The sequence below is a fragment of the Bombina bombina genome, chromosome 3 (assembly GCF_027579735.1).
Source record: "Bombina bombina isolate aBomBom1 chromosome 3, aBomBom1.pri, whole genome shotgun sequence".
Taxonomy (NCBI): Eukaryota; Metazoa; Chordata; class Amphibia; order Anura; family Bombinatoridae; genus Bombina; species Bombina bombina.
Genome location: NC_069501.1, coordinates 1,240,492,557 through 1,240,514,421, shown reverse-complemented (window position 1 = coordinate 1,240,514,421; position 21,865 = coordinate 1,240,492,557). Strand labels below are relative to the sequence as shown.

The following is a 21,865-nucleotide window of genomic DNA, read 5'->3' as shown; positions in this document are numbered from 1 at the left end:
TATTTCTCTATCAGACTCTTGCAAACAGGGCAGCATAAATATGGGAGGCGCAGTGAGAATTATGTCCCACAAGTTCCCATTGCTCTAAAGCCACCAAAGCTCTACTGAAGAGACTGATATGGACTACGGCTACACCCTAGAACAAAGCAGCACAATCTTGCACTACTTTAAAAACAAACTCTTGATTGAAGAATCTAAAACTAACACCTCACTTTGCCACTTCCTATAACTAACGTAGGCAAAGAGAATGACTGGGGTGGGAGGGAAGGGAGGAGCTATTTAACAGCTCTGCTGTGGTGCTCTTTGCCATCTCCTGCTGACCAGGAGGTGAATATTCCATTAGTAATTAAGATAATCCGTGGACTCATCGTGTCATTAAGAAAAAATGCTCTCTCATTGGCTGTAATAGGTTAGCACAATTAAAAAAAAATAAGACTGAGAACAATGATTAGCTGGCGACCTTGAATAGAATTAACTCACAATGATAGTGGTAAGTGAATAGCCCTAATTTAAATATGTCTTAAAATAAAGTTAATTTGCTGAGTTTATAATCACTTTAACTGAAATATTGTTTCACCAGGACAATAATGCGACAGGGGTTGTGAGACTTATTCCCCTCTCCTAATTTGTGATGGTTGTGCTATATAACAGACAATTAGAGGATAATTCAGCACTTGCGTATGTGTGCATAGCTGCAAGTTTCCATACCAAAGTCCACAATTTTACAAAAATCCAAAATGCAGATGCAGCAATAATATAAGTATAAATTTAATTTAAAGAGAAATAATTACAACGTTTCGGACCCAATAGTCTTTAATCATTCATATGTCTGTATAGACACAGCTTCATTAAATATATGCATGATTAAGGACTATTAGGAAACATTACATTTATACTTAAAGATCACAAAAATCCAAAATGCAGCAGCACCAATATAACAGGGCAGTCTGAACGGATGTTTTGCATTTCCTCAGGCTACAGACCAGACCTGCATTGTTGCCTGTATATGTGAAAGAAAAGCTATTGGATCATTGGATCTACTATCAAACAAATATATTCTTAAATAATCCAAATGCCCCAGAACAGAAGTCTAAAGATTCAGCACAAAAAAGTTGACAGAACTATGCTGCTATAAGGTCTGATAAAGATGTGCAGGTGCGTAAGACTTATAGTTCTGTTAGTTGCTGGTTTATGAGGTTGAAACTGGACCCCTCTGCCGTCATAGTAGAAAAAAAAAAAAAAAATGGAGCCATTTAAAATAGGCTAGAACTTGTATACATATCTAAAAATGTGAATTACTACTTCTAACAACTAATTTTAAAACAAAAGAGAAATGCCTACTTGACAAACTAAATGTGAAATCAGCATCAACATATTAAAAATAAGCTAAAACATTTCTAATGTGCATCATATTTAGATTACGGTGTAACAAAAATGTTACTTCTTTATACAAAAAAGCATGAGTGATCACAGTGAGGTAGTATACATATGGTTGCGCAGAAATGTAAAAAAGGCTGAAATCAGGTGGCAGAAAAACATAAAACAATCACAGCAACAATTAAGCAGACAAAGGTATTTAAGCCTTTGTGACTCAAAAGCATTTTCAAATAAATACTTTTTGACAAGCTAAGATGCAGTGACCTTTTCCAACTTAGTGAGAAGTGACACTACGCAAAAATAAAGAGCAGCGTAGTGAGGTAATGAAGCAATGCGCTGACGAAGTCTCTGCTGGGAGCTATGAAGGCACAGGAAGGCCCTAGCACAGCTATCTAAATGCAAAACTTTACTCTCGACGCAGTGGCAGCTGCCAACACTTATAAAGACAAACCGAGTCCAGCTGTGATTAAATCCCACTGCTCTGTGGGACAGTGAAGAAAACAAACAGCACTTCAAAGGGAGGGACTGGTGTAAAGGTTTATGCTGCAAATTACAGGCAGTTAAGAAAAGGTAAACACCAAGTGTGAAAGACGACCACAGGCATTTCAGGACTACGCACATCCTGGGAGCCAGGTGCAATAAGGCTCATATTCCTGCCTCTGAAAATAATATGGCTTTGTCGCTGTTCAAACACTTCCTATGCAACCCCTAACTGCTACCAATGTCTGAACAGCACTTATTTTAGCACCTTCTTGTGTTGCTGCTTCATTACTAATCTTGCAACTGTCCTAGAATAAAAAAGTGTTACTCTTTAAATGCGCATGGAAGTCAAAATTTAAAAAACAAAACAAAAAAACTTTTTTTTTTAAAAAACCCATAAATTATGCTTACCAGATAATCTCCTTTCCTTCTGTATGAGGAGAGTCCACAGCTTCATTCCTTAATTGTGGGAAATACTGAACCTGGCCACCAGGAGGCAAAGACACCCCAGCCATTGGCTTAAATACCTCCCCCACTTCTCTCATCCTCCAGTCATTCTGCAGAGGGAACAAGTAACAGTAGGAGAAATATTAGGGTATAAATGGTGCCAGAAGACCAGAACAAAACAAATTTAGCTTCCCCCAAAAGAGAAAAGCGGGCGGGGGCCGTGGACTCTCATACAGAAGGAAATTATCTGGTAAGCATAATTTATGGTATCCTTCTTAATATGAAGAGAGTCCACAGCTTTATTCCTTACTTGTGGGAAACATATACCCAAGCTCTAGAGGACACTGAATGAAACGGGAGGGTAAAAGCGAAGGCGGACCCTTTTGTGAGGGCACCACAGCCTGCAAAACCTCCCAAAAGCTGCTTCAGCCAAAGCAAAAACGCCAAACTTGTAAAATTTGGAAAAGGTATGTAATGAAGACCAGGTAGCCGCCCCACAAATCTAATCCATAGAGGCCTCATTCTTGAAGGGCCAAGAGGAAGCCACAGCTCTAGTTGAATGAGGCTTAACCCTTTGAGGAGGCTGATGTCCTGCTGTCTCATAAGATAAACGAATGCTCCTCAACCAAAAAGACAAGGAAGGGGACGAGGCCCTCATCCCCTTGCGCTTCCCAGAATAGACAACAAACAAAGAAGAAGTCTGTCTAAACTCCCTCGTAGCCTGGAGATAGAACTTCAAGGCCCGAACCACATCCAAATTATGAAGTAACTGCTCTTTCGAAGGAGGAGGATTAGGACACAAGGAAGGAACCACAATCTCCTGATTGAGGTTGCTATCTGAAACAACCTTAGGAAGAAAACATACCCCAGTATGAAGAACAGCCTTATCAGCATGGAATACTAGGTATGGGGGGGGGTTGTCACATTCCAAGGCAGTCATCTCAGATACTCTGCACGCCGAGGCAATAGCCAGTAGAAAAAGAACCTTCCAAGATGGTAATTTAATGTCAATTCCATGCATAGGCTCAAACTGAGCCTTCTGCAAAACAAACCTTAAGAACAAGATTAAAACTCCAAGGAGGAGCGCTAGATCTAAACACAGGCCTGATTCTAGTCAGAGCCTTAACAAAAGACTGAACGTCTGGAAACTCAGCGAGCCTCTTGTGCAGTAAAAACAGATAGAGCCGAAATCTGCCCCTTAAAGGAGCTAGCAGAAAGGCCCTTCTCCAGACCATCCTGGAGAAAAGAAATAATACTAGAAACCCTGACCTTATGCCAGTGGAATTCACGCTCTTCACACCAGAATAAGTAGGTCCTCCACACCTTATGATAGATGTGACGTGTAACCGGCTTACGAGCGTGAATGAAAGTATCAATAACTCTCTCAGAGAAACCTCTCTGGGCTAGGACTAAGCGTTGAATCTCCACGCAGTCAGCCTCAGAGAATCTAGATTTTGATGAACAAAAGGACCTTGCTCCAGCAGATCCCTGCGAAAAGGTTACCTCCATGGAGGAGAGGAGGACATCCCCAACAGGTCCGCAAACCACATCCTCTGAGGCCACGATGAAGCAATTAGAATCACTGATGCTTGCAACTGCTTGATGTGGGCCACTACACGAGGGAGAAGTGGTAACGGCGGGAAAATGTAGATCAGACTGAACTTCCAAGGCACTGCTAATGCATCTATTAGCTCCGCCTGAGGATCCCTGGACCAAGACCCATATCTGGGTAGCTTGAGATCTATCTCCGGCGTCCCCCATCTGCTGCAAATCTCCGCAAACACCTTGGGATGGAGAGACCATACCCCTGGATGAAAGGATTGTCTGCTGAGGAAATCCGGTTCCCAGTTGTCCACACCAGGAATGTGGATCGCTGACAGCGAGCAGCTGGGGGTCTCTGCCCATTCCAGAATCCAAGATACTTCCCTCATTGCTAGGGAGCTTCTCGTTCCCCCCTGATGGTTGATGTAAGCCACCAAGGATATGTTGTCCGATTGGAATCTGATAAACTGGCCCGAACCCAGAAGAGGCTAACCCTTCAGAGCATTGAAGAGCGCTCAAAGTTCCAAGATGTTGATCGGGAGGAGGGATTCCTCTCTAGTCCACAGGCCCTGTGCCTTTCTGGCACCCCAAACAGCTCCCCATCCTGTGAGACTTGTGTCGAAAGGCAAAGAATGACTGGGGGGGGGGGGGATGAGGGAAGTGGGGGAGGTATTTAAGTCTTTGGCTGGGAAGTCTTTGCCTCCTCCTGGTGGCCAGGTTCAGTATTTCCCACAAGTATGGAATGAAGGAGTGGACTCTCCTCATATTAAGGTAATTATAAGTAAAACTTGGGAGGAAAAAAAAATTATGTCAGACTGACATCTTTCTGGCCCTTGGTTGAGCATAGAAATGCATGCAAAACAGCAGCCACAGTGCATCTTGTGACTTTGGGGTTCTGCAGTAGCCCTGTTACAGCCTGCACACTGGCTTGAGTTTGTTTGTGCTGGATACACTGTGGATTTGCCTTTAAGTAGAAAAGTTATACAAGCAACCTGTAAAAGGGAGATTTAGAGTGCAGTAGCTCAGCCACTATAATAAATTAAGCTAGTAAAAAGACTGAGACAATGTTGTTCACAACTGACTGCTACTGCTCTCTCTACAGGTCGCTTCTACCTCTGCATGAGCTAATGAAAAGGGGCAGTTGTAATGAGAGACCAAGAGAAGAAATTCATTTACGCCAGAAGTAAACTGAAAAGTGTTTGAACAATGAAAGTTTAATTTTTTATTCCACATTCCTGTAAGTCAAACATCAGGTTTAAACAATTTTCATCACAAGTTGCCATATTAGCTCAATTCAAGTAATAATCTTGAAAAATTTCTCATGGCGCTAGAAATCTTTTAATACACTATAAAACATTAATGATCAGCTTACTACAAAAGGTAAAAAAAGAGCGATCTAAAGCTCTCCGCTCTGGCGAGATTAGCGAAGAAGTTTTGTCAGCACTGCAAATTCTTTCAAACAATTTTATAAATTTTGCTTTGCAGGATTCTGAATGTGAAAGAAACGCCTACATTACAATGCCGGGAAGCTTTTGATCATCATAAAATTACTCACAAACTAAGAAGTAAATAATACAGCCATATCCTCAGATAGGGAACTGAAATCAGAACTTATATAGTTGAATTACTTTTTCACAAATGGAGAAAGAACGGTTAGCGAATACTTGTATATATTTTTTTTTTAAACCTGCCCTCAGACCTCCCTAACAGACCACATTCTGAGGATATCTGAACTGGAGCACAGGTGAAATAATCAGCTAATTAGTAAACATGGTAATTTTACCGCTCTCATCCAAGGTAATCCTGACAATCTGGCCTGTTGGGGAGGTCTGAGGACAGGTTTGAAAACCAGTGTTTTAAAGAAAGCAAAGTCTAAAAAGGGCCCGTAGTTGTGAGCATCATCAAAATAGCAGTGTGTTATAAAAGGGATCTGCATTGCAATCAAGATTTCCGGCAAACTGTTCTAAAGGGCTGAAATCAGTGTTTTGAGGCAGTAAAAGGTGTAATGTAAAGGACTCATTTAGACAGTATTGAATGGCAATACAATTTGCATGTGTCATCTGACAATCAACCTCGTTACAATAAAGTTGTACATAAATAATAAACGGGATGGTGTATATATAGTTTGTTACATGCATTATACTGTAAAATATGATGCATTTAAATTCAAGTTGGCTATTTAATTAAATGTGTTTTTAATTTTCGTCATTTTGTTTTTAGGAACAAGACTGTACAGCATATTAAATATCCCATATAAGACAATAGCAGTTTTTTTCCCCCATTTTACAAAATTGTGTTTAACTTAACATTTTTAAAAACATGTTAGTGCAAACCTTTAATATTAATATTATATTTGTATAGCCTTCACAAGTTAGCATTGTACTGTGTTTAGTTCTAATATCGTGGCAGCAATGTACCAAACACGTTACGTATGAACAGGTTTGTTACAGTGGGCCTTGATCTTAGACTTAAAGTGATGGTAAATCCTATGGAAACGTCACCTCTAAGCCAAATAGGGAAAATAGCATTCTGCATGGCGGTGGGCTGCCTTAGCAGCTCAGAATGGCAATCGCTTGGAACAAATAAAGGAGTTTTCATCATGAAGTATTTTATAATGAAAGTCCCCTTTATTTGTTCCAATGGTCAATCCTAGCGTTTCACAAACGCTAGGATTTACCATCACTTTAACCCCTTAATGACAACTGACGTACCAGGTACGTCATGCATTAACAAGTAGTTAATGACAATGGACGTACCTGGTACGTCAGTTGTCTAGGAGAGTGCTGGAAGCGATCGCAATCGCTTCCAGCAGCTCTCAGGGTATTGCAGTGATGCCTCCATATGGAGGCATCCTGCAATACCTTTTTAGAAGACTCCGATGCAGAGAGGGCCACTCTGTGGCCCTCTCTGCACCGGTAGTTCGTTGGTGGGTGGGAGCGCAACAGGGAGGTGGGTGGGCGGCCCATCGCTACCCGGCATCCGGTTCCTAGAAGTGCAATGTGCACGCCGGGAGCGCGCGTGCGTATTAGCTGGCCACTGACACCAATGAGGGAAGAGGGGGGGGGGGGGGGGGGGGGGGGGGGGGGGGGAATAAATATTTTTTTAAATCATATAAAAGGATCTGGGAGGGGGAGGGGTATTGTGGGGGGCTGCTACACTACAGAAAACCCCCCAAAAAAGAAAAAAAGCAGAAAATACTTATATGTTTTTGTGCAAATTGGGTACTGGCAGACAGCTGCCAGTACCCAAGATGGCCGCAATTAGATAGGGGAGAGGGTTAGAGAGCTGGGGGGGGGGGGGGGATCATGGAGGTTGGGGCTAAGGCAGGAGTCCATCACAGCTAAAATATTTTATTTTTTTTTATAAAAAAAAAAAAAAAAAACTCCTTTTATTTAGTACTGGCAGACTTTCTGCCAGTACTTAAGATGGCGGGGACATTTGTGGGGTGGGGGAGGGAAGAGAGCTGTTTGGGAGGGATCAGGGGGTGGGATGTGTCAGGTGGGAGGCTGATCTCTACCCTAAAGCTAAAATTAACCCTGCAAGCTCCCTACAACCTACCTAATTAACCCCTTCACTGCTGGGCATAATTTACGTGTGGTGCGCAGCAGCATTTAGCGGCCTTCTAATTACAAAAAAGCAATGCCAAAGCCATATAAGTCTGCTATTTCTGAACAAAGGGGACCCCAAAGAAGCTTTTACAACAATTTGTGCCATAATAGCACAAGCTGTTTGTAAATAATTTCAGTGAGAAACCTAAAATTGTGAAAAAAGTAAAGTTTTTTTTTTTATTTGCTCGCATTTGGCGGTGAAATGGTGGAATAAAATATACCAAAATGTGCCTAGATCAATACTTTGGGTTGTCTTCTAACAAAAAATATATACATGTCAAGGGATATTCAGGTATTCCTGACAGATATCAGGGTTCCAATGTAACTAGCGCTAATTTTGAAAAAAAGTGGTTTGGAAATAGCGAAGTGCTACTTGTATTTATGGCCCTATAACTTGCAAAAAAAGCTAAGAACATGTTAACATTGGGTATTTCTAAACTCAGGACAAAATTTAGAAACTATTTAGCATGGGTGTTTTTTGGTGATTGTAGATGTGTAACAGATTTTGGGGGTCAAAGTTAGAAAAAGTGTGTTTTTTTTCAATTTTTTCCTCATATTTTTTTTTTTTTTTTAGTAAATTATAAAATATGATGAAAATAATGGTATCCTTAGAAAGTCCATTTAATGGCGAGAAAAACGGTATATAATATGTGTGGGTACAGTAAATGAGTAAGAGGAAAATTACAGCTAAACACAAACACTGCAGAAATGTAAAAATAGCCATTGTCATTAAGGGTAATAAAATTGAAAAATGGTCCGGTCATTAAGGGGTTAAACATGTTCAGTACTGTGTAGACTTACTTTGATATATGTTTATTAAAATCTCACTATTCCAAACCCTTATTCAGAGTTGAATGCATCCAGAGCCCAAATTGTATTTATTTATACATTTGTATACATACATATACACATGAAGAAATGTCACTTTGCTACAATGTAAAGTAGTGAGTGTACAGCCTGTATAACAGAGTAAATTTGCTGTCCCCTCAAAATAACTCAGCACACAGCCATTAATGGCTAAACCGTTGGAAACAAAAGTAATACCATTATTTTCCAGCACTGCCTTAAACCTCTTGGGCATGGAGTTCACCAGAGCTTCACAGGTTGCTACTGGAGACCTCTGCCACTCCATCCATAACATCACGGAGCTGGTGGATGTTAGTGATCTTGCGCTCCCCCCCCCCTTCCGTTTGAGGATGCCACACAGATGCTCAATAGGGTTTAGGTCTGGAGACATGCTTGGCTAGTCCATCAACTTTACCCTCAGCTTCTTTAGCAAGTCAGTGGTCGTCTTGGAAGTGTGTTTGGGGTCGTTATGTTAGAATACTGCCTTGCGGCCCAGTCCCTGAAAGCAGGGGGATCATGCTCTGCTTCAGTATGTCACAGTACATGTTGGCATTCATGGTTCCTTTAATGAACTGTAGCTCCCCAGTGCCAGCAGCACTCATGCAGGCCCAGACCATAACACTCCCACCACCATGCTTGACTGTAGGCAAGACACACTTTTCTTTGCACTCCTCACCTGGTTACCGCAACACATGCTTGACACCATCTGAACCAAAAGGAAATTTATGCTTAGCTGATAAATTTATATCTTTTACGATATGACGAATCCATGGATTTCATCCTTACTTGTGGGATATCGCCTCCTGGTCAGCAGGAAGTGGCAAAGAGCTCCACAGCAGAGCTGCATATATAGCCCCTCCCTTCCCTCCCCCTCCAGTCATTCGACATAAGTTAGGAAGAGAAAGGGAAAGTGCAAGGAGCAGAGGTGACTGAAGTTTAATAAAAATAAAAACCTGTCTTTCTAAAAGTAACAGGGTGGGCCGTGGACTCGTCATATCGTAAAAGAAATAAGTTTATCAGGCAAGCATAAATTTCCTTTTCTTTTACAAGATATGACGAGTCCACAGATTTCATCCTTACTTGTGGGATACAATACCAAAGCTATAGGACACGGATGAAAGGGAGGAACAAGACAGGGACCTAAACTGAAGGCACCACTGCTTGAAGAACCTTTCTCCCAAAAACAGCCTCAGAAGAAGCAAATGTATCAAATTTGTAAAATTTGGAAAAAGTATGAAGAGACGGCCAAGTAGCAGCCTTGCAAATCTGTTTAACAGAAGCATCATTTTTAAATGCCCATGAGGAAGCCACAGCCCTAGTAGAATGAGCCGTAATTCGTTCAGGAGGTTGCTGTCCAGCAGTCTCGTATGCCAAACGGATGATACTCTTCAGCCAAAAAGAAAGAGAGGTAGCCGTAGCCTTCTGACCCCTACGTTTCCCGGCAAAAACCACAAAGAAGATGTTTGACGAAAATCCTTAGTCACCTGCAAATAAAATTTTAAAGCACGAACTACATCCAAGTTATGTAGCAGACGCTCTGTCTTAGAAGAAGGGTTAGGACATAATGAAGGAACCACAATTTCCTGTTAGAAACAACCTTAATATTGCTCTCAACTCTAGAATATTTATGGGAAGTAGAGAATCCGCTCGAGTCCACACTCCCTGAGTTTTCAGGGAATTCCAGACTGCCCCCCATCCAAGTAGGCTGGCATCTGTTGTCACGATCACCCATGAAGGTCTGCGGAAGCACGTCCCTTGGGACAGATGATCCGGCGACAACCACCAAAGAAGAGAGTCTCTTGTCTCCTGATCCAGATCTATCTGAGGAGACAAATTTGCATAATCCCCATTCCACTGTCTGAGCATGCTCAGTTGTAGAGGTCTGAGATGAAACCGTGCAAACGGAATGATGTCCATTGCCGCCACCATCAATCCGATTACCTCCATGCACTGAGGGCTGAGGAGTGGACTGAAGAGTTCGGCATGTCATCAGAATCTTTAACATTCTGACTTCCATCAAAAAGATCTTCATGGATACGGAATCTATTAGGAGTTCCCAGGAAAGGAACCTTTGTCTGTGGAATTAGTGAACTCTTTTCTAGATTCACCTTCCACCCATGAGTCCTTAGAAAGGACAGAACCATGTCGGTATGGGACTCTGTTGAAAAGAGGACGCCTGGATTAGAATATCGTCTAGATAAGACACCACTGCAATGCCCCGCGATCTGAGAACCGCTAGCAAAGACCCTAGAACTTTCGTAAAGATCCTGGGAGCCGTGGCTATCTTGAAGGGAAGAGCCACAAACTGAAAATGTTTGTCCAGGAAGGCAAACCTTAGAAACTGGTGATGATCTCTGTGGATAGGAATGTGAAGATATGCATCCTTTAAGTCCACGGTAGTCATATATTGAAAGCACAACTGTCCTCAATAGGAATAGTTGTACGCTTAGCTAGAGTAGACATAGCTCCCTCCACCTTAGGAATCGTTTGCCAGACATCCCTAACTGTGTCAGATAAAGGGTACATTTTCTTAAATATAGGGGAAGGAGAGAAAGGTATACCTGGCCTTTCCCATTCCTTGTTAATTTCCGAAATTCTTTTGGGAATCGGAAAAACGTCAGTGTAAGTAGGAACTTCCAAATATCTGTCCATCTTACACAATTTCTCTGGAGGGACTACAATAGAGTCACAATCGTCCAGAGTTAACAAAACCTCCCGTAATAACAGACGAAGGTGTTCAAGCTTAAATCTGAAGGACATCACGTCTGAATCTGTCTTGGGTAATGCACTACCTGAGTCAGACAGTTCTCCTTTTGATAAAATCTCCCTACCCCCTCCTTCAGATTCCTGGGAGGGAAGATCAGGAATCAGAGGTCGCCTGGACTACCTGGGTCTCTACTCTACTACGTTTACCCTGTACGTTTACCCTGTACAACTTAGATAACACCTCTGTAAGGGTTGAGGACATAACTGTAGCCATATCCTGCAGAGTGAATGACGCAGACACTGATAAAGAACATGGCGTCGCTTGTGTGGGCGTTATGGGCTGAGACGCTTGGGATAGAGTTTTATCCTGAACCTCATCATCCTGAGTACAATTATCATCATCAGAGAAGATAATTTGTTCCTTACACTGTAATGCCCTAGTTATACATGAGGGACAAAGTGTAACAGGGGGTTCCACAATGGCATGTAAAGACACGAGGCATGCACTATGCTAATCCATCATAATAAAGTGACAAAAATAGAAAAAAATGAGACTCACAGAATTCTATTGCAAAAATAAAATATTGAGTACTGTATCTTTAAGACTCAAAGTACATATATAACAGTCTTTTATTTTTTAAATGACATATCCGTTTTCTTATATTGCAAAGGAGAAGTTCTAAGATAAACCTTCCCTCTTACACCGTGTATTATGATTTGGTAAAAATCCACAATAATAAGGCATAGACTGTTTCTAATATTAAAAGCCTCGTCACCCTCGCCGCAGCTCTGCTGCGGCTCCTACCTGCACCTGTGACCAGAACAAGAATATTACCACATACGCATCCAGAAGAACAGGCTAGAGGCTGTAGACGATTGAACTATCACCAACTGACTGCGCTATGAAAACGTGCGAAGTCTAGCTCCGCCCCTCGTGGGCGTAATGTAACGTGCTCTATGAAAATAAGCAACATTCGCCATTAACCGGAGCTAAAAGTACTCATATGCACTCCGGAATAGACATATAACATAAACGTACAGCTATCTGTTAACCCTTGTGTCTCCAGCCTCATAACAATAGCCCCCATACAACTCCCTAGCGCTTCAAGGCACACACGCCTGAATGTCTAGCAAGCATATACACAATATTCCCCAGTTTCTCCCTCTTTAATAAACTTAGTCAGAGAACTTGGTACCTTATGACATATTGTATATGTATACCATCGCTTCTAGGTCATAAATTTCTAGAGTGTCAGGTTCTGTCACTGTTGTACTTACATACCAATCCCCAGCATAGGAAAAATACAGTCCATCTAATTCTGTTCCCCAGAATAATAAGAACTGCACTTACCTTTATGCTGAGTCTTCACAGTGTCAAGAGGTGACCTTTCATATCTTCCTAAGGTCCTGTGAAACAGAAAAAGTCTTAGTTAAGATTTTCTAAGACTTTGTACATCAACGCAGCACAATTCTGGGAGGCACAGTGGAGACAAAAATCCACCAGTTCCCACAGTCTAAAAAGACTACTTGAAGCTGCTCTGTAATAAAATAGTACACTTTGGCACCATTTAAAAACAAAAAATTCTTGATTGAAGAATCAAAACTAAACACCTCACTTTACCTCTTCCTATCACTAACACAGGCAAAGAGAATGACTGGGGGGGGGAGGGAAGGGAGGGGCTATATATGCAGCTCTGCTGTGGAGCTCTTTGCCACTTCCTGCTGACCAGGAGGCGATATCCCACAAGTAAGGATGAAATCCGTGGACTCGTCATATCTTATAAAAAATGTTATTTTACCTTGGTCTCATCGGACCACAGGACATGGTTCCAGTAATCCATGTTCTTAGTCTGCTTGTCTTCAGCAACGGTTTGCTGGCTTTCTTGTGCATCCAGGACAACAGCCATGCAGACCAATCTGATGCAGTGTGCAGCGTATGGTCTGAGTACTGACAGGCTGACCTCCCACCCCTTCAACCTCTGCAGCAATGCTGGCAGCAATTGTACGTCTATTTCACAAAGACAACCTCTGGATATGACGCTGAGCACGTGCACTCAACTTCTTTGGTCGACCATGGTGAGGCCTGTTCTGAGTGGAACCTGTCCTGTGAAAACGCTGTATGGTCTTGCCCACTGTGCTGCAGCTCAGTTTCAGGGTCTTGGCAATCTTTTTATAGCCTAGGCCATCTTTATGTAGAGCAACAATTCTTTTTTTCAGATCCTCAGAGAGTTCTTTGCCTTGAGGTGCCATGTTGAGCTTACAGTGACCAGTATGAGAGTGTGAGAGCGATAACATCGAATTTAACACACCTGCTCCCCATTCACACCCGAGACCTTGTAACACTAACGAGTCACATAACACCGGGGAGGGAAAATGGCTAATTGGGCCCAATTTGGACATTTCCACTTAGGGGTGTACTCACTTTTGTTGCCAACGGTTTAGACATTAATGGCTGTGTGTTGAGTTATTTTGAGGGGGCAGCAAATGTACACTGTTATACAGGCTGTACACTCACTACTTCACATTGTAACAAAGTGTCATTTCTTCAGTGTTGTCACATGAAAAGATATAAAATATTTACAAAAACGTGAGGGGTGTACTCACGTGTGTGTGTGTGTGTGTGTGTGTGTGTGTCCATATGCATATATACACACAAATATATGCACAATAGTGCAGAAGAGAGAGACTGTTACATGGTTTAGAAAATCGTTGCAAATCATCCTTCTCTATATTTTGATTTAAAGGGACATTCAATCAAAATTAAACTTTCATTATTCAGATAGAGCATGCTATTTTAAACAACTTTACAATTTACTTCCATTAACAAAATGTGCACAATCTTTTTATATTTAAACTTTTTGAGTCACCAGCTCCTACTGAGCATGTGCAAGAATAAGTGTGTATGCATTCATGAATGGCTGATGGCTGTCACATGGTACGTGTATGCATTTTTGATTGGCTGATGGCTGTCACATGGTACAGGGGGAGTGGAAAAAGACATAACTTTTAAAATTGTCAGAAAAAAAATCTACTACTCATTTGAAGTTCAGACTAAGTGCTATTGCATTGTCTTGTTATCTTGCATGTGTTGATTATGCAAATCTACTGTGTTGACTGGTCCTTTAAGTAAGTAACATGACAGTCATTGTTATATTATCTTTACTTATGTAATTAGCTAATGGTATAATCACACTTGCTGCATTATTTGGACCTACAATACATTTACTAATCACTGGTTTATCGCTGTAATTGTTTTATCATTGCTAGGTGCATGCTCCTAGTTTTTATTATCGCTTTATTATAATTAATACTATTCACTAAGGAAGGAAGCTACTGTATTAAGCTCATATAGAAAGAGAATCCCGTCACAACTTACACTCATCCTCACTGCTGTCAGATTGTGGTTTTTTTATTCTTCTTCTCTTTTTCACTGTTTTTTCCTCTTCCTCGTCACTGTCAGCCCGTTTCTTTCTGCTGCTCATGGAAGAAAACATATTAGAATAAAATGAACAGAATAAAAGAAGGATTTGGTTTGTAATATACAATTAGCAATAAGTAAAACCAAGGAGACACTAAAGTCAAAATGGAACTCAGGATTCAGATAGAGCAGGCAATTTAAAACAACTCTCCAACTATCAATTTTTCTTCATTTTCTTAGTATCATTTGTTAAAAAACATACCTAGGTAGGCTCAGTAGCAGCAATGCACTACTAGGAGCTAGCTGCTCATTGGTGGCTGCACATATGCCTAGTTATTGGCTCACCAGATCACCCAGTAGTTAATTACTGCTTCTTCAACAAAGGACACCGGAATTAAGCAAATTTTCAGCTAGGAGTGTTGCGTTAGGACCTCCTAACGCTGCTTTTTAACGCCCGCTGGTATTAAGAGTCTTAAAGGTTTAGGGTCACGGCTCACTTTTTTGGCCAGACTTGGAAATACTGCAAATCCACTTACGTAATTTTTTTTAAATGGGACTTGCATAGCGCCGGTATTACGAGTCTGCCAAAAAGTGAGCGGTAGACCCTCTCCTGTCAAGACTGGTACCGCATTTTAAAGTCAGTAGTTAAGAGTTTTACACTACAACGCCGTAGCATAAAACTCAACTAAAGTGCTAAAAAGTACACTAGCACCCATAAACTACCTATTAACCCCTAAACCGAGGCCCTCCCGCATCGCAAATACTAAAACATTTTTAACCCCTAATCTGCCAAACCGGACATTACTGCCACTATAATAAATATATTAAACCCTAAACCACCGCACTCCCGCCTCACAAACATTAGTTAAATATTATTAACCCCTAATCTGCCACCCCAACATCGCCGCCACTATATTAAAGTTATTAACCCCTAAATCTAAGTCTAACCCTAACACCCCTTAACTTAAATATAATTACAATAAATCTAAATAAAATTCCTATCATTAACTAAATTATTCCTATTTAAAACTAAATACTTACCTATAAAATAAATCCTAAAGTACATGTAAAATAAAACCTAACCTAAGTTACAATTACACCTAACACTACACTATAATTAAATTAATTCCCTAAATGAAATACAATTAAATACAATTAGCTAAAGTACAAAAAAAAAAAAAAACACTAAATTACAGAAAATAAACAAATTACAAGATTTTTAAACTAATTACACCTAATCTAATCCCCCTAACAAAATAAAAAAGCCCCCCCCCACCAAAATAAAAAAAAACGTACCCTACACTAAATTACAAATAGCCCTTCAAAGGGCCTTTTGCAGGGCATTGCCCCAAAGTAATCAGCTCTTTTACCTGGGTAAAAAAAAAAAAAAAAAAAGATACAAATCCCCCAACATTAAAACCCACCACTCACACAACCAACCCTACTCTAAAACCCACCCAATAGCCCCTTAAAAAAAAAACTAACACTAACCCCTTGAAGATCACCTTACCGGGAGAAGTCTTCTTCCAACTGGGCCGAAGTCCTCAATGAAGCCGGGAAAAGTCTTCTTCCAAGCCGGGCGAAGTGGTCCTCCAGACGGGCAGAAGTCTTCATCCAGACGTCATCTTCTATCTTCATCCATCCGGCACGGAGCGGTTCCATCTTCAAGACATCCGACGCGGAGCATCCTCTTCATCCGACGGCTAACACAGAATGAAGGTACCTTTAAGTGACATCATCCAAGATGGCATCCCTTCAATTCCGATTGGCTGATAGAATTCTATCAGCCAATCGGAATTAAGGTAGAAAAAAAATCCTATTGGCTGATGCAAGCCATTTTACAAATGTGTGCTAAAAGCAACCACTAGATGGAGCTGGTTTGCAAGAAATCACAAATAAATGAATGCATTACAGCCACTTCTAAAGGAATTTTTTATGTAGGAAAAAAAAATCGCAGCTCCTCGCGGTTTTAAAATCGCGGTGATTAATCACGGTTTTAAATCGCATATGCGATTAATCGTGCAGCCCTAGTGTATGCTCTGCCAATCATAAAACATGTTGGGTTTCATGTTTCTTTAAGCAAATGACAAACGTATGTGCCACCACCAATCGGCAGCTAGTTTCCATTGATACTGCAGAGTCTACCCAAGGATTCCAAATTGAAAGCCGTTTAACATTTTCTTTATACATTTTATAGTGCAAATCTCTGGGAGCATTAATATCCATTTTATGTACAAGTGAATTTAAAAATAATCTGATAGGGTACGTTAAAACATTCCATAATACAACTAAAAAAAAAAAAAGCTACAAAAGGCACTTTAAAGATTACAAAGTTATATATAAAATAATTTAAGTGAATCTAAATTGTGTATCGGCAGCAAATCATCCATCACTGGTCCCCAAACTATTAAATGTTTTTATTTATTTAATTAAAAAGATATGGGGGAAATCTAAACCTTAATTTACTCATTGTCATTGCATTAGGGCTGCGGAATCTGTTGGCGCTCTACAAATAACCGATAATAATTAGGGCATTTATTTTAGTACCAATCTGATATAAAGCCAGTGTTCTTCAGGATTACCTTTTCTTCTTCTTTGTTGGTTCGCTGTGCTCTACAGACATCTCCTCAGGGGGCGCTGCTGGGGTGGGTGGGGGTTGGGTTACAGGTAGAGATTGGGTTGAGGGTTTTTCCTCTTTTAAAGCTTCACTCGTGGATGAGGTTTCCTTGATTTTATCTACAGATAATTATATCGGATATAAACAGTGCTACACAACAATGTCAGCAGTAATCTGTAGATTTACATTTTTAGGAAGAGCTTACGCCAAATTAGACAAGTGACAAAAGTATCAGCCCAGTATGTTGCATGTGGCTCTCAGTGTATTCCCTGCAGCCCCAAACCTGACCCTCTTTAACATTCCTTCTTTACCTCCAGTGAACGCATCAACTCACAAACTGTCTGCATTACTGCACTCCCCAACCCGCTAATTTTGGTCGAATACAAGAGTACAAAGTACACTGCCACCATTTGTGAACTTGGGAAGCTGCATTCTTTGAGTGATGCCGTTTACCCATTACTAAATTAGATTTCCACTCTTCCCACAATAGCATTAGTCACCAATGTTCTTTGCAAATAAAGCTTCTAGTTCTAAAACAGACTACTGGATTGGATTAAGATTGGTTTTACTCACTTAATGAAGCCTTTCCAAAGAAGTTGTTCATGGCATTTGCTTTAGCAGATGGTTTGCTGCTTTCTGCAATTGACTTTAAATGAAAAAAAAAAATAAAAAAATGTTTTAATAACAAATCACTCAATTAAGGGATGTAAAAAGGAGGTAGAATGAAATTTGTGAGTATGGATGAATATGGGTGAAACTATCTTAACTGTAAAAGCAAAGTGGATGTCATACAAACCTTAAAAAAAAAAACTTTAATGTAACCGTACATCGTAAGTACACAGTACACCTGGAGTCCCGCTATAGCCCTTCACAGGAAATACATTGCCCACCCACCCTAAGATTCTTACTCAAGACAGCAAACTAAACATGAACACGTGGAAAATAAAGCCTCGAGTACCTGTAACCCAATATGGAAATTTAAGTCAATTTAATTTATTGCTATTACGACAACATTCTGTTACCAATCCGCCTCTCAGCTCAGCAATTTACATTAGAACATGTAAAACATTACACCAGGGTTTGACAAATTCCAAGATCCAGGACACTTGCGCCTACAAAATGGCCATAGCTCTTCAAAAATGTCCCTGGCTCAGTTACTTTCAAGGAGAGAAGGATAAACCTGCACTATTATTTGCATATGTTTTTACAATAAAAAATTTAAAAGGCATTTTTGTGACGCTGATTTTGTAACAAAGGTGACTGACCACAGATTCCTTTGGCTCTGCCTTAGCTTCTTTTTGAGATTCTTGTTGTTTTACAGTTTGTCGAGAGAACATTCCCATAATGCCTTTGGGCTGCTGGGTTGCTGCTTTAGCGGCAGGTGGTAAACCATGCCCATTGACAGTTGGTTTAGGTGTTTCTTGCACAGACTCTGTTTCTTTGAAATTTGATTTCCGGAGCTGGGACATATCCTCGGGTGATCTCGGCACAGAATCAGCACATTGAATGGCACTAAACCTGCGACATACAAAATATTTTATTTTTTAGACCTTGTATACAAGAGACCTTGTGGAATAATGGGGTTTATTTTCTTAAAGGGACATCAAACCCAATGTTTTTATTTCCCGATTTTGAGAAAGTTTCCAATTTACTTCTATCATCAAATTTACTTTGTTCTTGTATTCTTTGCATGCATGTCTGGAGATCAACATGGCAGCAGTTTTGTTTTAAAGCACTAGATGGCAGTGTGTGCACAATGCATAACAAAGCATTCTTGCAAAACTGCTGCCCTATGGTAGGCCAGACAACCCTCCTGAGTCTCTCTACTTGCTTTTTTAACAAAGAATACCCAGAGAATAAAGTATGTTTAATAAAAAGTAAACTGGGAATTTTTTTTAAAATTGTATGCTCTGAATTATGCTGAATGAAAAAAAAAAAAAAAAAACGGGGTTCATGTTCTTAGCTTAATATCACATACATGCTTAGGAAACACATTTTACAGAAACCCCTCTTCCAGATTCAATTAGAACAAGCAGAAAGAAAAAAACAAATTGTATGCTTACCTAATAAACTTCTTTCTTTCCGGACATGGAGAGTCCACAACGTCATTCCAATTACTAGTGGGATATTCAACTCCTGGCCAGGAGGCGGCAAAGAGCACCCCAGCAAAGCTGTTGAGAGCAACTTCCCTTGCCCATAATCCCCAGTCATTCCGCCGAAGGAAAAATGGAAAAAGAAGAAACACAAGTGTGAAAAAAGGGTGCCTGAGGTTTACTCAAAAAAACCTGCCGTATTATAATTAAAAAGAGGGCGGGGTCTTAGACTCTCCATATCCGGAAATAAATTTATCAGGTTAACATAAATGGTTTTCTTTCCAATTACATGGAGAGTCCGCAACGTCATTCCAATTACTAGTGGGAACCAATACCCAAGCTAGAGGACACGGATTGAACAGGGAGGGAGAACAAGGCACAAGGACCATAATAGAAGGCACCACCGCTTGCAGAACCTGTCTCCCAAAAGAAGCCTTAGTCGAGGCAAAAGTATCAAATTTGTAGCATTTGGAAAAAGTACACAAAGAGCACCATGTAGCCGCCTTGCAAATTTGTTCCGCCTTCCAATTGTCCACTCCTGAAATGTGGATGGAAGAAAGGAGACAATCGTGAGCTTCCGCCCACTGCAAAATGCGAGACACCTCCTATATAGCCAAGGAACTCAGTTCTTCCCTGGTGGTTGATGTAAGCCACTGAGGTGATGTTGTCTGACTTGAATCTGATAAACCAGACTAAAAATAATTGAGGCCAAGCTACCAAGGCATTGAAGATTGCTCTCAACTCCAAGATGTTTATGGGGAGTGAAGACTCCTCTCGAGTCCACAGGCCTTGAACTTTTAGAGCCCTAAACTGCTCCCCAGATCTATTCTTTGTGATAAGTCGGAATGATCTCCGTTCCATTGACTGAGCATGCAAAGCTGCAGCGGTCGAAGATGAAACCGAGCAAAAGGAATGTCGTCCATGGAAGCCGCCATCAGACCAATCACCTCCATGCATTGAGCCACTGTTGGATGACGGCAGACCGGAGAGAAAGGCAAGCAGCAAGAAGTTTGGATGTTCTGACGTCCGTCAGGAAAAGTTTCATGGACATGGAATCTATTATTGTCCCAAGGAAACACACACTCTTAGCTGGAACCAGAGAACTCTTTTCCAGATTCACTTTCCACCTGTGGGTACGTAGAAAGAACAACAACATCTCTGTATGAATTTTGCTAGTTGAAAAGATGACGCTTAAACCAAGATGTCGTCTAGATAAGGCGCCACAGCAATTCCCTGGGATCTGACCACTGCCAATAGAGCTCCCAGAACCTTTGGGAATATTCTGGGAGCCGTGGCCAGCCCAAACGGAAGTGCAACAAACTGGAATGTTTGTCCAGGAAGGCAAACCTCAGAAACTGGTGATGATCCCTGAGAGTGGGAACATGAAGGTACGCATCCTTCAGGTCTATGGTCGTCATGAACTGACCTACCTGAACCAATGGAACGAATAGTTTCCATCTTGAAGGACGGAACCCCAAGGAATTTGTTTAGGCATTTTAAGTCTAGGGTGGGACAGAAAGTTCCCTCCTTTTTGGGGACCACAAAGATTTGAAAAGAATCCTTGACCCTGTTCCCCTAAAAGAACTGGAACAAATACTCCCAGGGAGGATAAGTCCTCTACGCAATTTAAGAAGGCCTTCCTCTTTAACTGGTTTAAGGATAGTTGAGACAGGAGAAATCTGCTTCTTGAAGTGCAAGACTTGAATCCTATATTGTAACCCTGATCTGGGACATCGCATATCCAAGCCTGTCGCAAAAAAAGAAAGCCTGCCCCCACCTGATCCAAAATCAGATCGGGAGCAGACCCTTCATGCTGATCTAGAGTCAGCGGAAGGTTTCTTGTTCTGCTTCCCATTATTCCAAGGCTGGATCGATTTTCAAGAGGACCTGGATTGGAAGGAGGAAGACCTCTCTTGCGAAAGGAACAAAAATTAGTAGTCTGACGACCCTTAGGTCTATTCTTCTTGTCTTGAGGTGAGGTAAGAATGATCCCTTTCCACCCGTAAACTCAAATGATTTCTGCCAGACCAGGCCCAAATAGGGTTTTACCCCTATAAGGCAAAGCCAAAAACTTGGCCTTTGAAGAGGCATCAGCAGACTAAGATTTTAAACCACAGAAGCTAGACATTCTAGCTCCTAGTCTGATTACCTGCATGTTGGCATCACAGATAAAGGTACTGGCCAGTCTAAGAGCTTTGATCCTATCTTGGATCTCCTCTACCATAGTCTCCTCTGAAATAAGATCCTCACAGCAGGTTGCCACTGTAATCTCTGATGGATGTACATCTTTTTAAAAGTAAGCCTCTAGCTTCTTATCCATTGGATCCTTAAAAGAACAACTATCCGCTATAGTAATGGTAGTTCTTTTAGCTAGAGTAGAGATAGCGCCTACTTTAGGCACAGAATGCCATGAACCACGAATGGAGTCAGCAACAGGAAACTTTTTTTTTTTAATTTTAACAGAAGGGAAGAATGAAGTTCCCTCCTTTTTTGGACAGGAAAGAGGGCACTAAGAAAATTAATCTATATTCCACCAACAGCGCATTAAACTCCTTACGAAAGAGATAGAATGCAAAATGATTGTACAAAAGAAAAACATTTAAAAATGTGAATGATCATTTACTGATTTACCACCAGATGGCGGCAAAATATCATGAAGCTCAGGAGCAAAACTGACAAACTGACTGTCCTTTTGTAATATTTTAATACACCAGGTAGAAAAATATAAATG

General features: G+C 40.9%; 1 protein-coding gene across 1 annotated transcript in view; it reads right to left on the bottom strand.

The window, feature by feature from the left end:
* The window catches only part of POLD3 (DNA polymerase delta 3, accessory subunit), a 52,115-nt gene that overhangs the window by 13,575 nt on the left and 16,675 nt on the right, over window positions 1-21,865 (bottom strand). The window contains exons 6-9 of the mRNA XM_053708756.1: window positions 18,307-18,559; window positions 17,615-17,687; window positions 17,007-17,160; window positions 14,383-14,480 (exon numbers count right to left, since the gene is read on the bottom strand). Of these exons, the coding sequence (XP_053564731.1) occupies window positions 14,383-14,480; window positions 17,007-17,160; window positions 17,615-17,687; window positions 18,307-18,559 (578 nt within the window). The remainder of the gene's footprint in view (window positions 1-14,382; window positions 14,481-17,006; window positions 17,161-17,614; window positions 17,688-18,306; window positions 18,560-21,865) is intronic.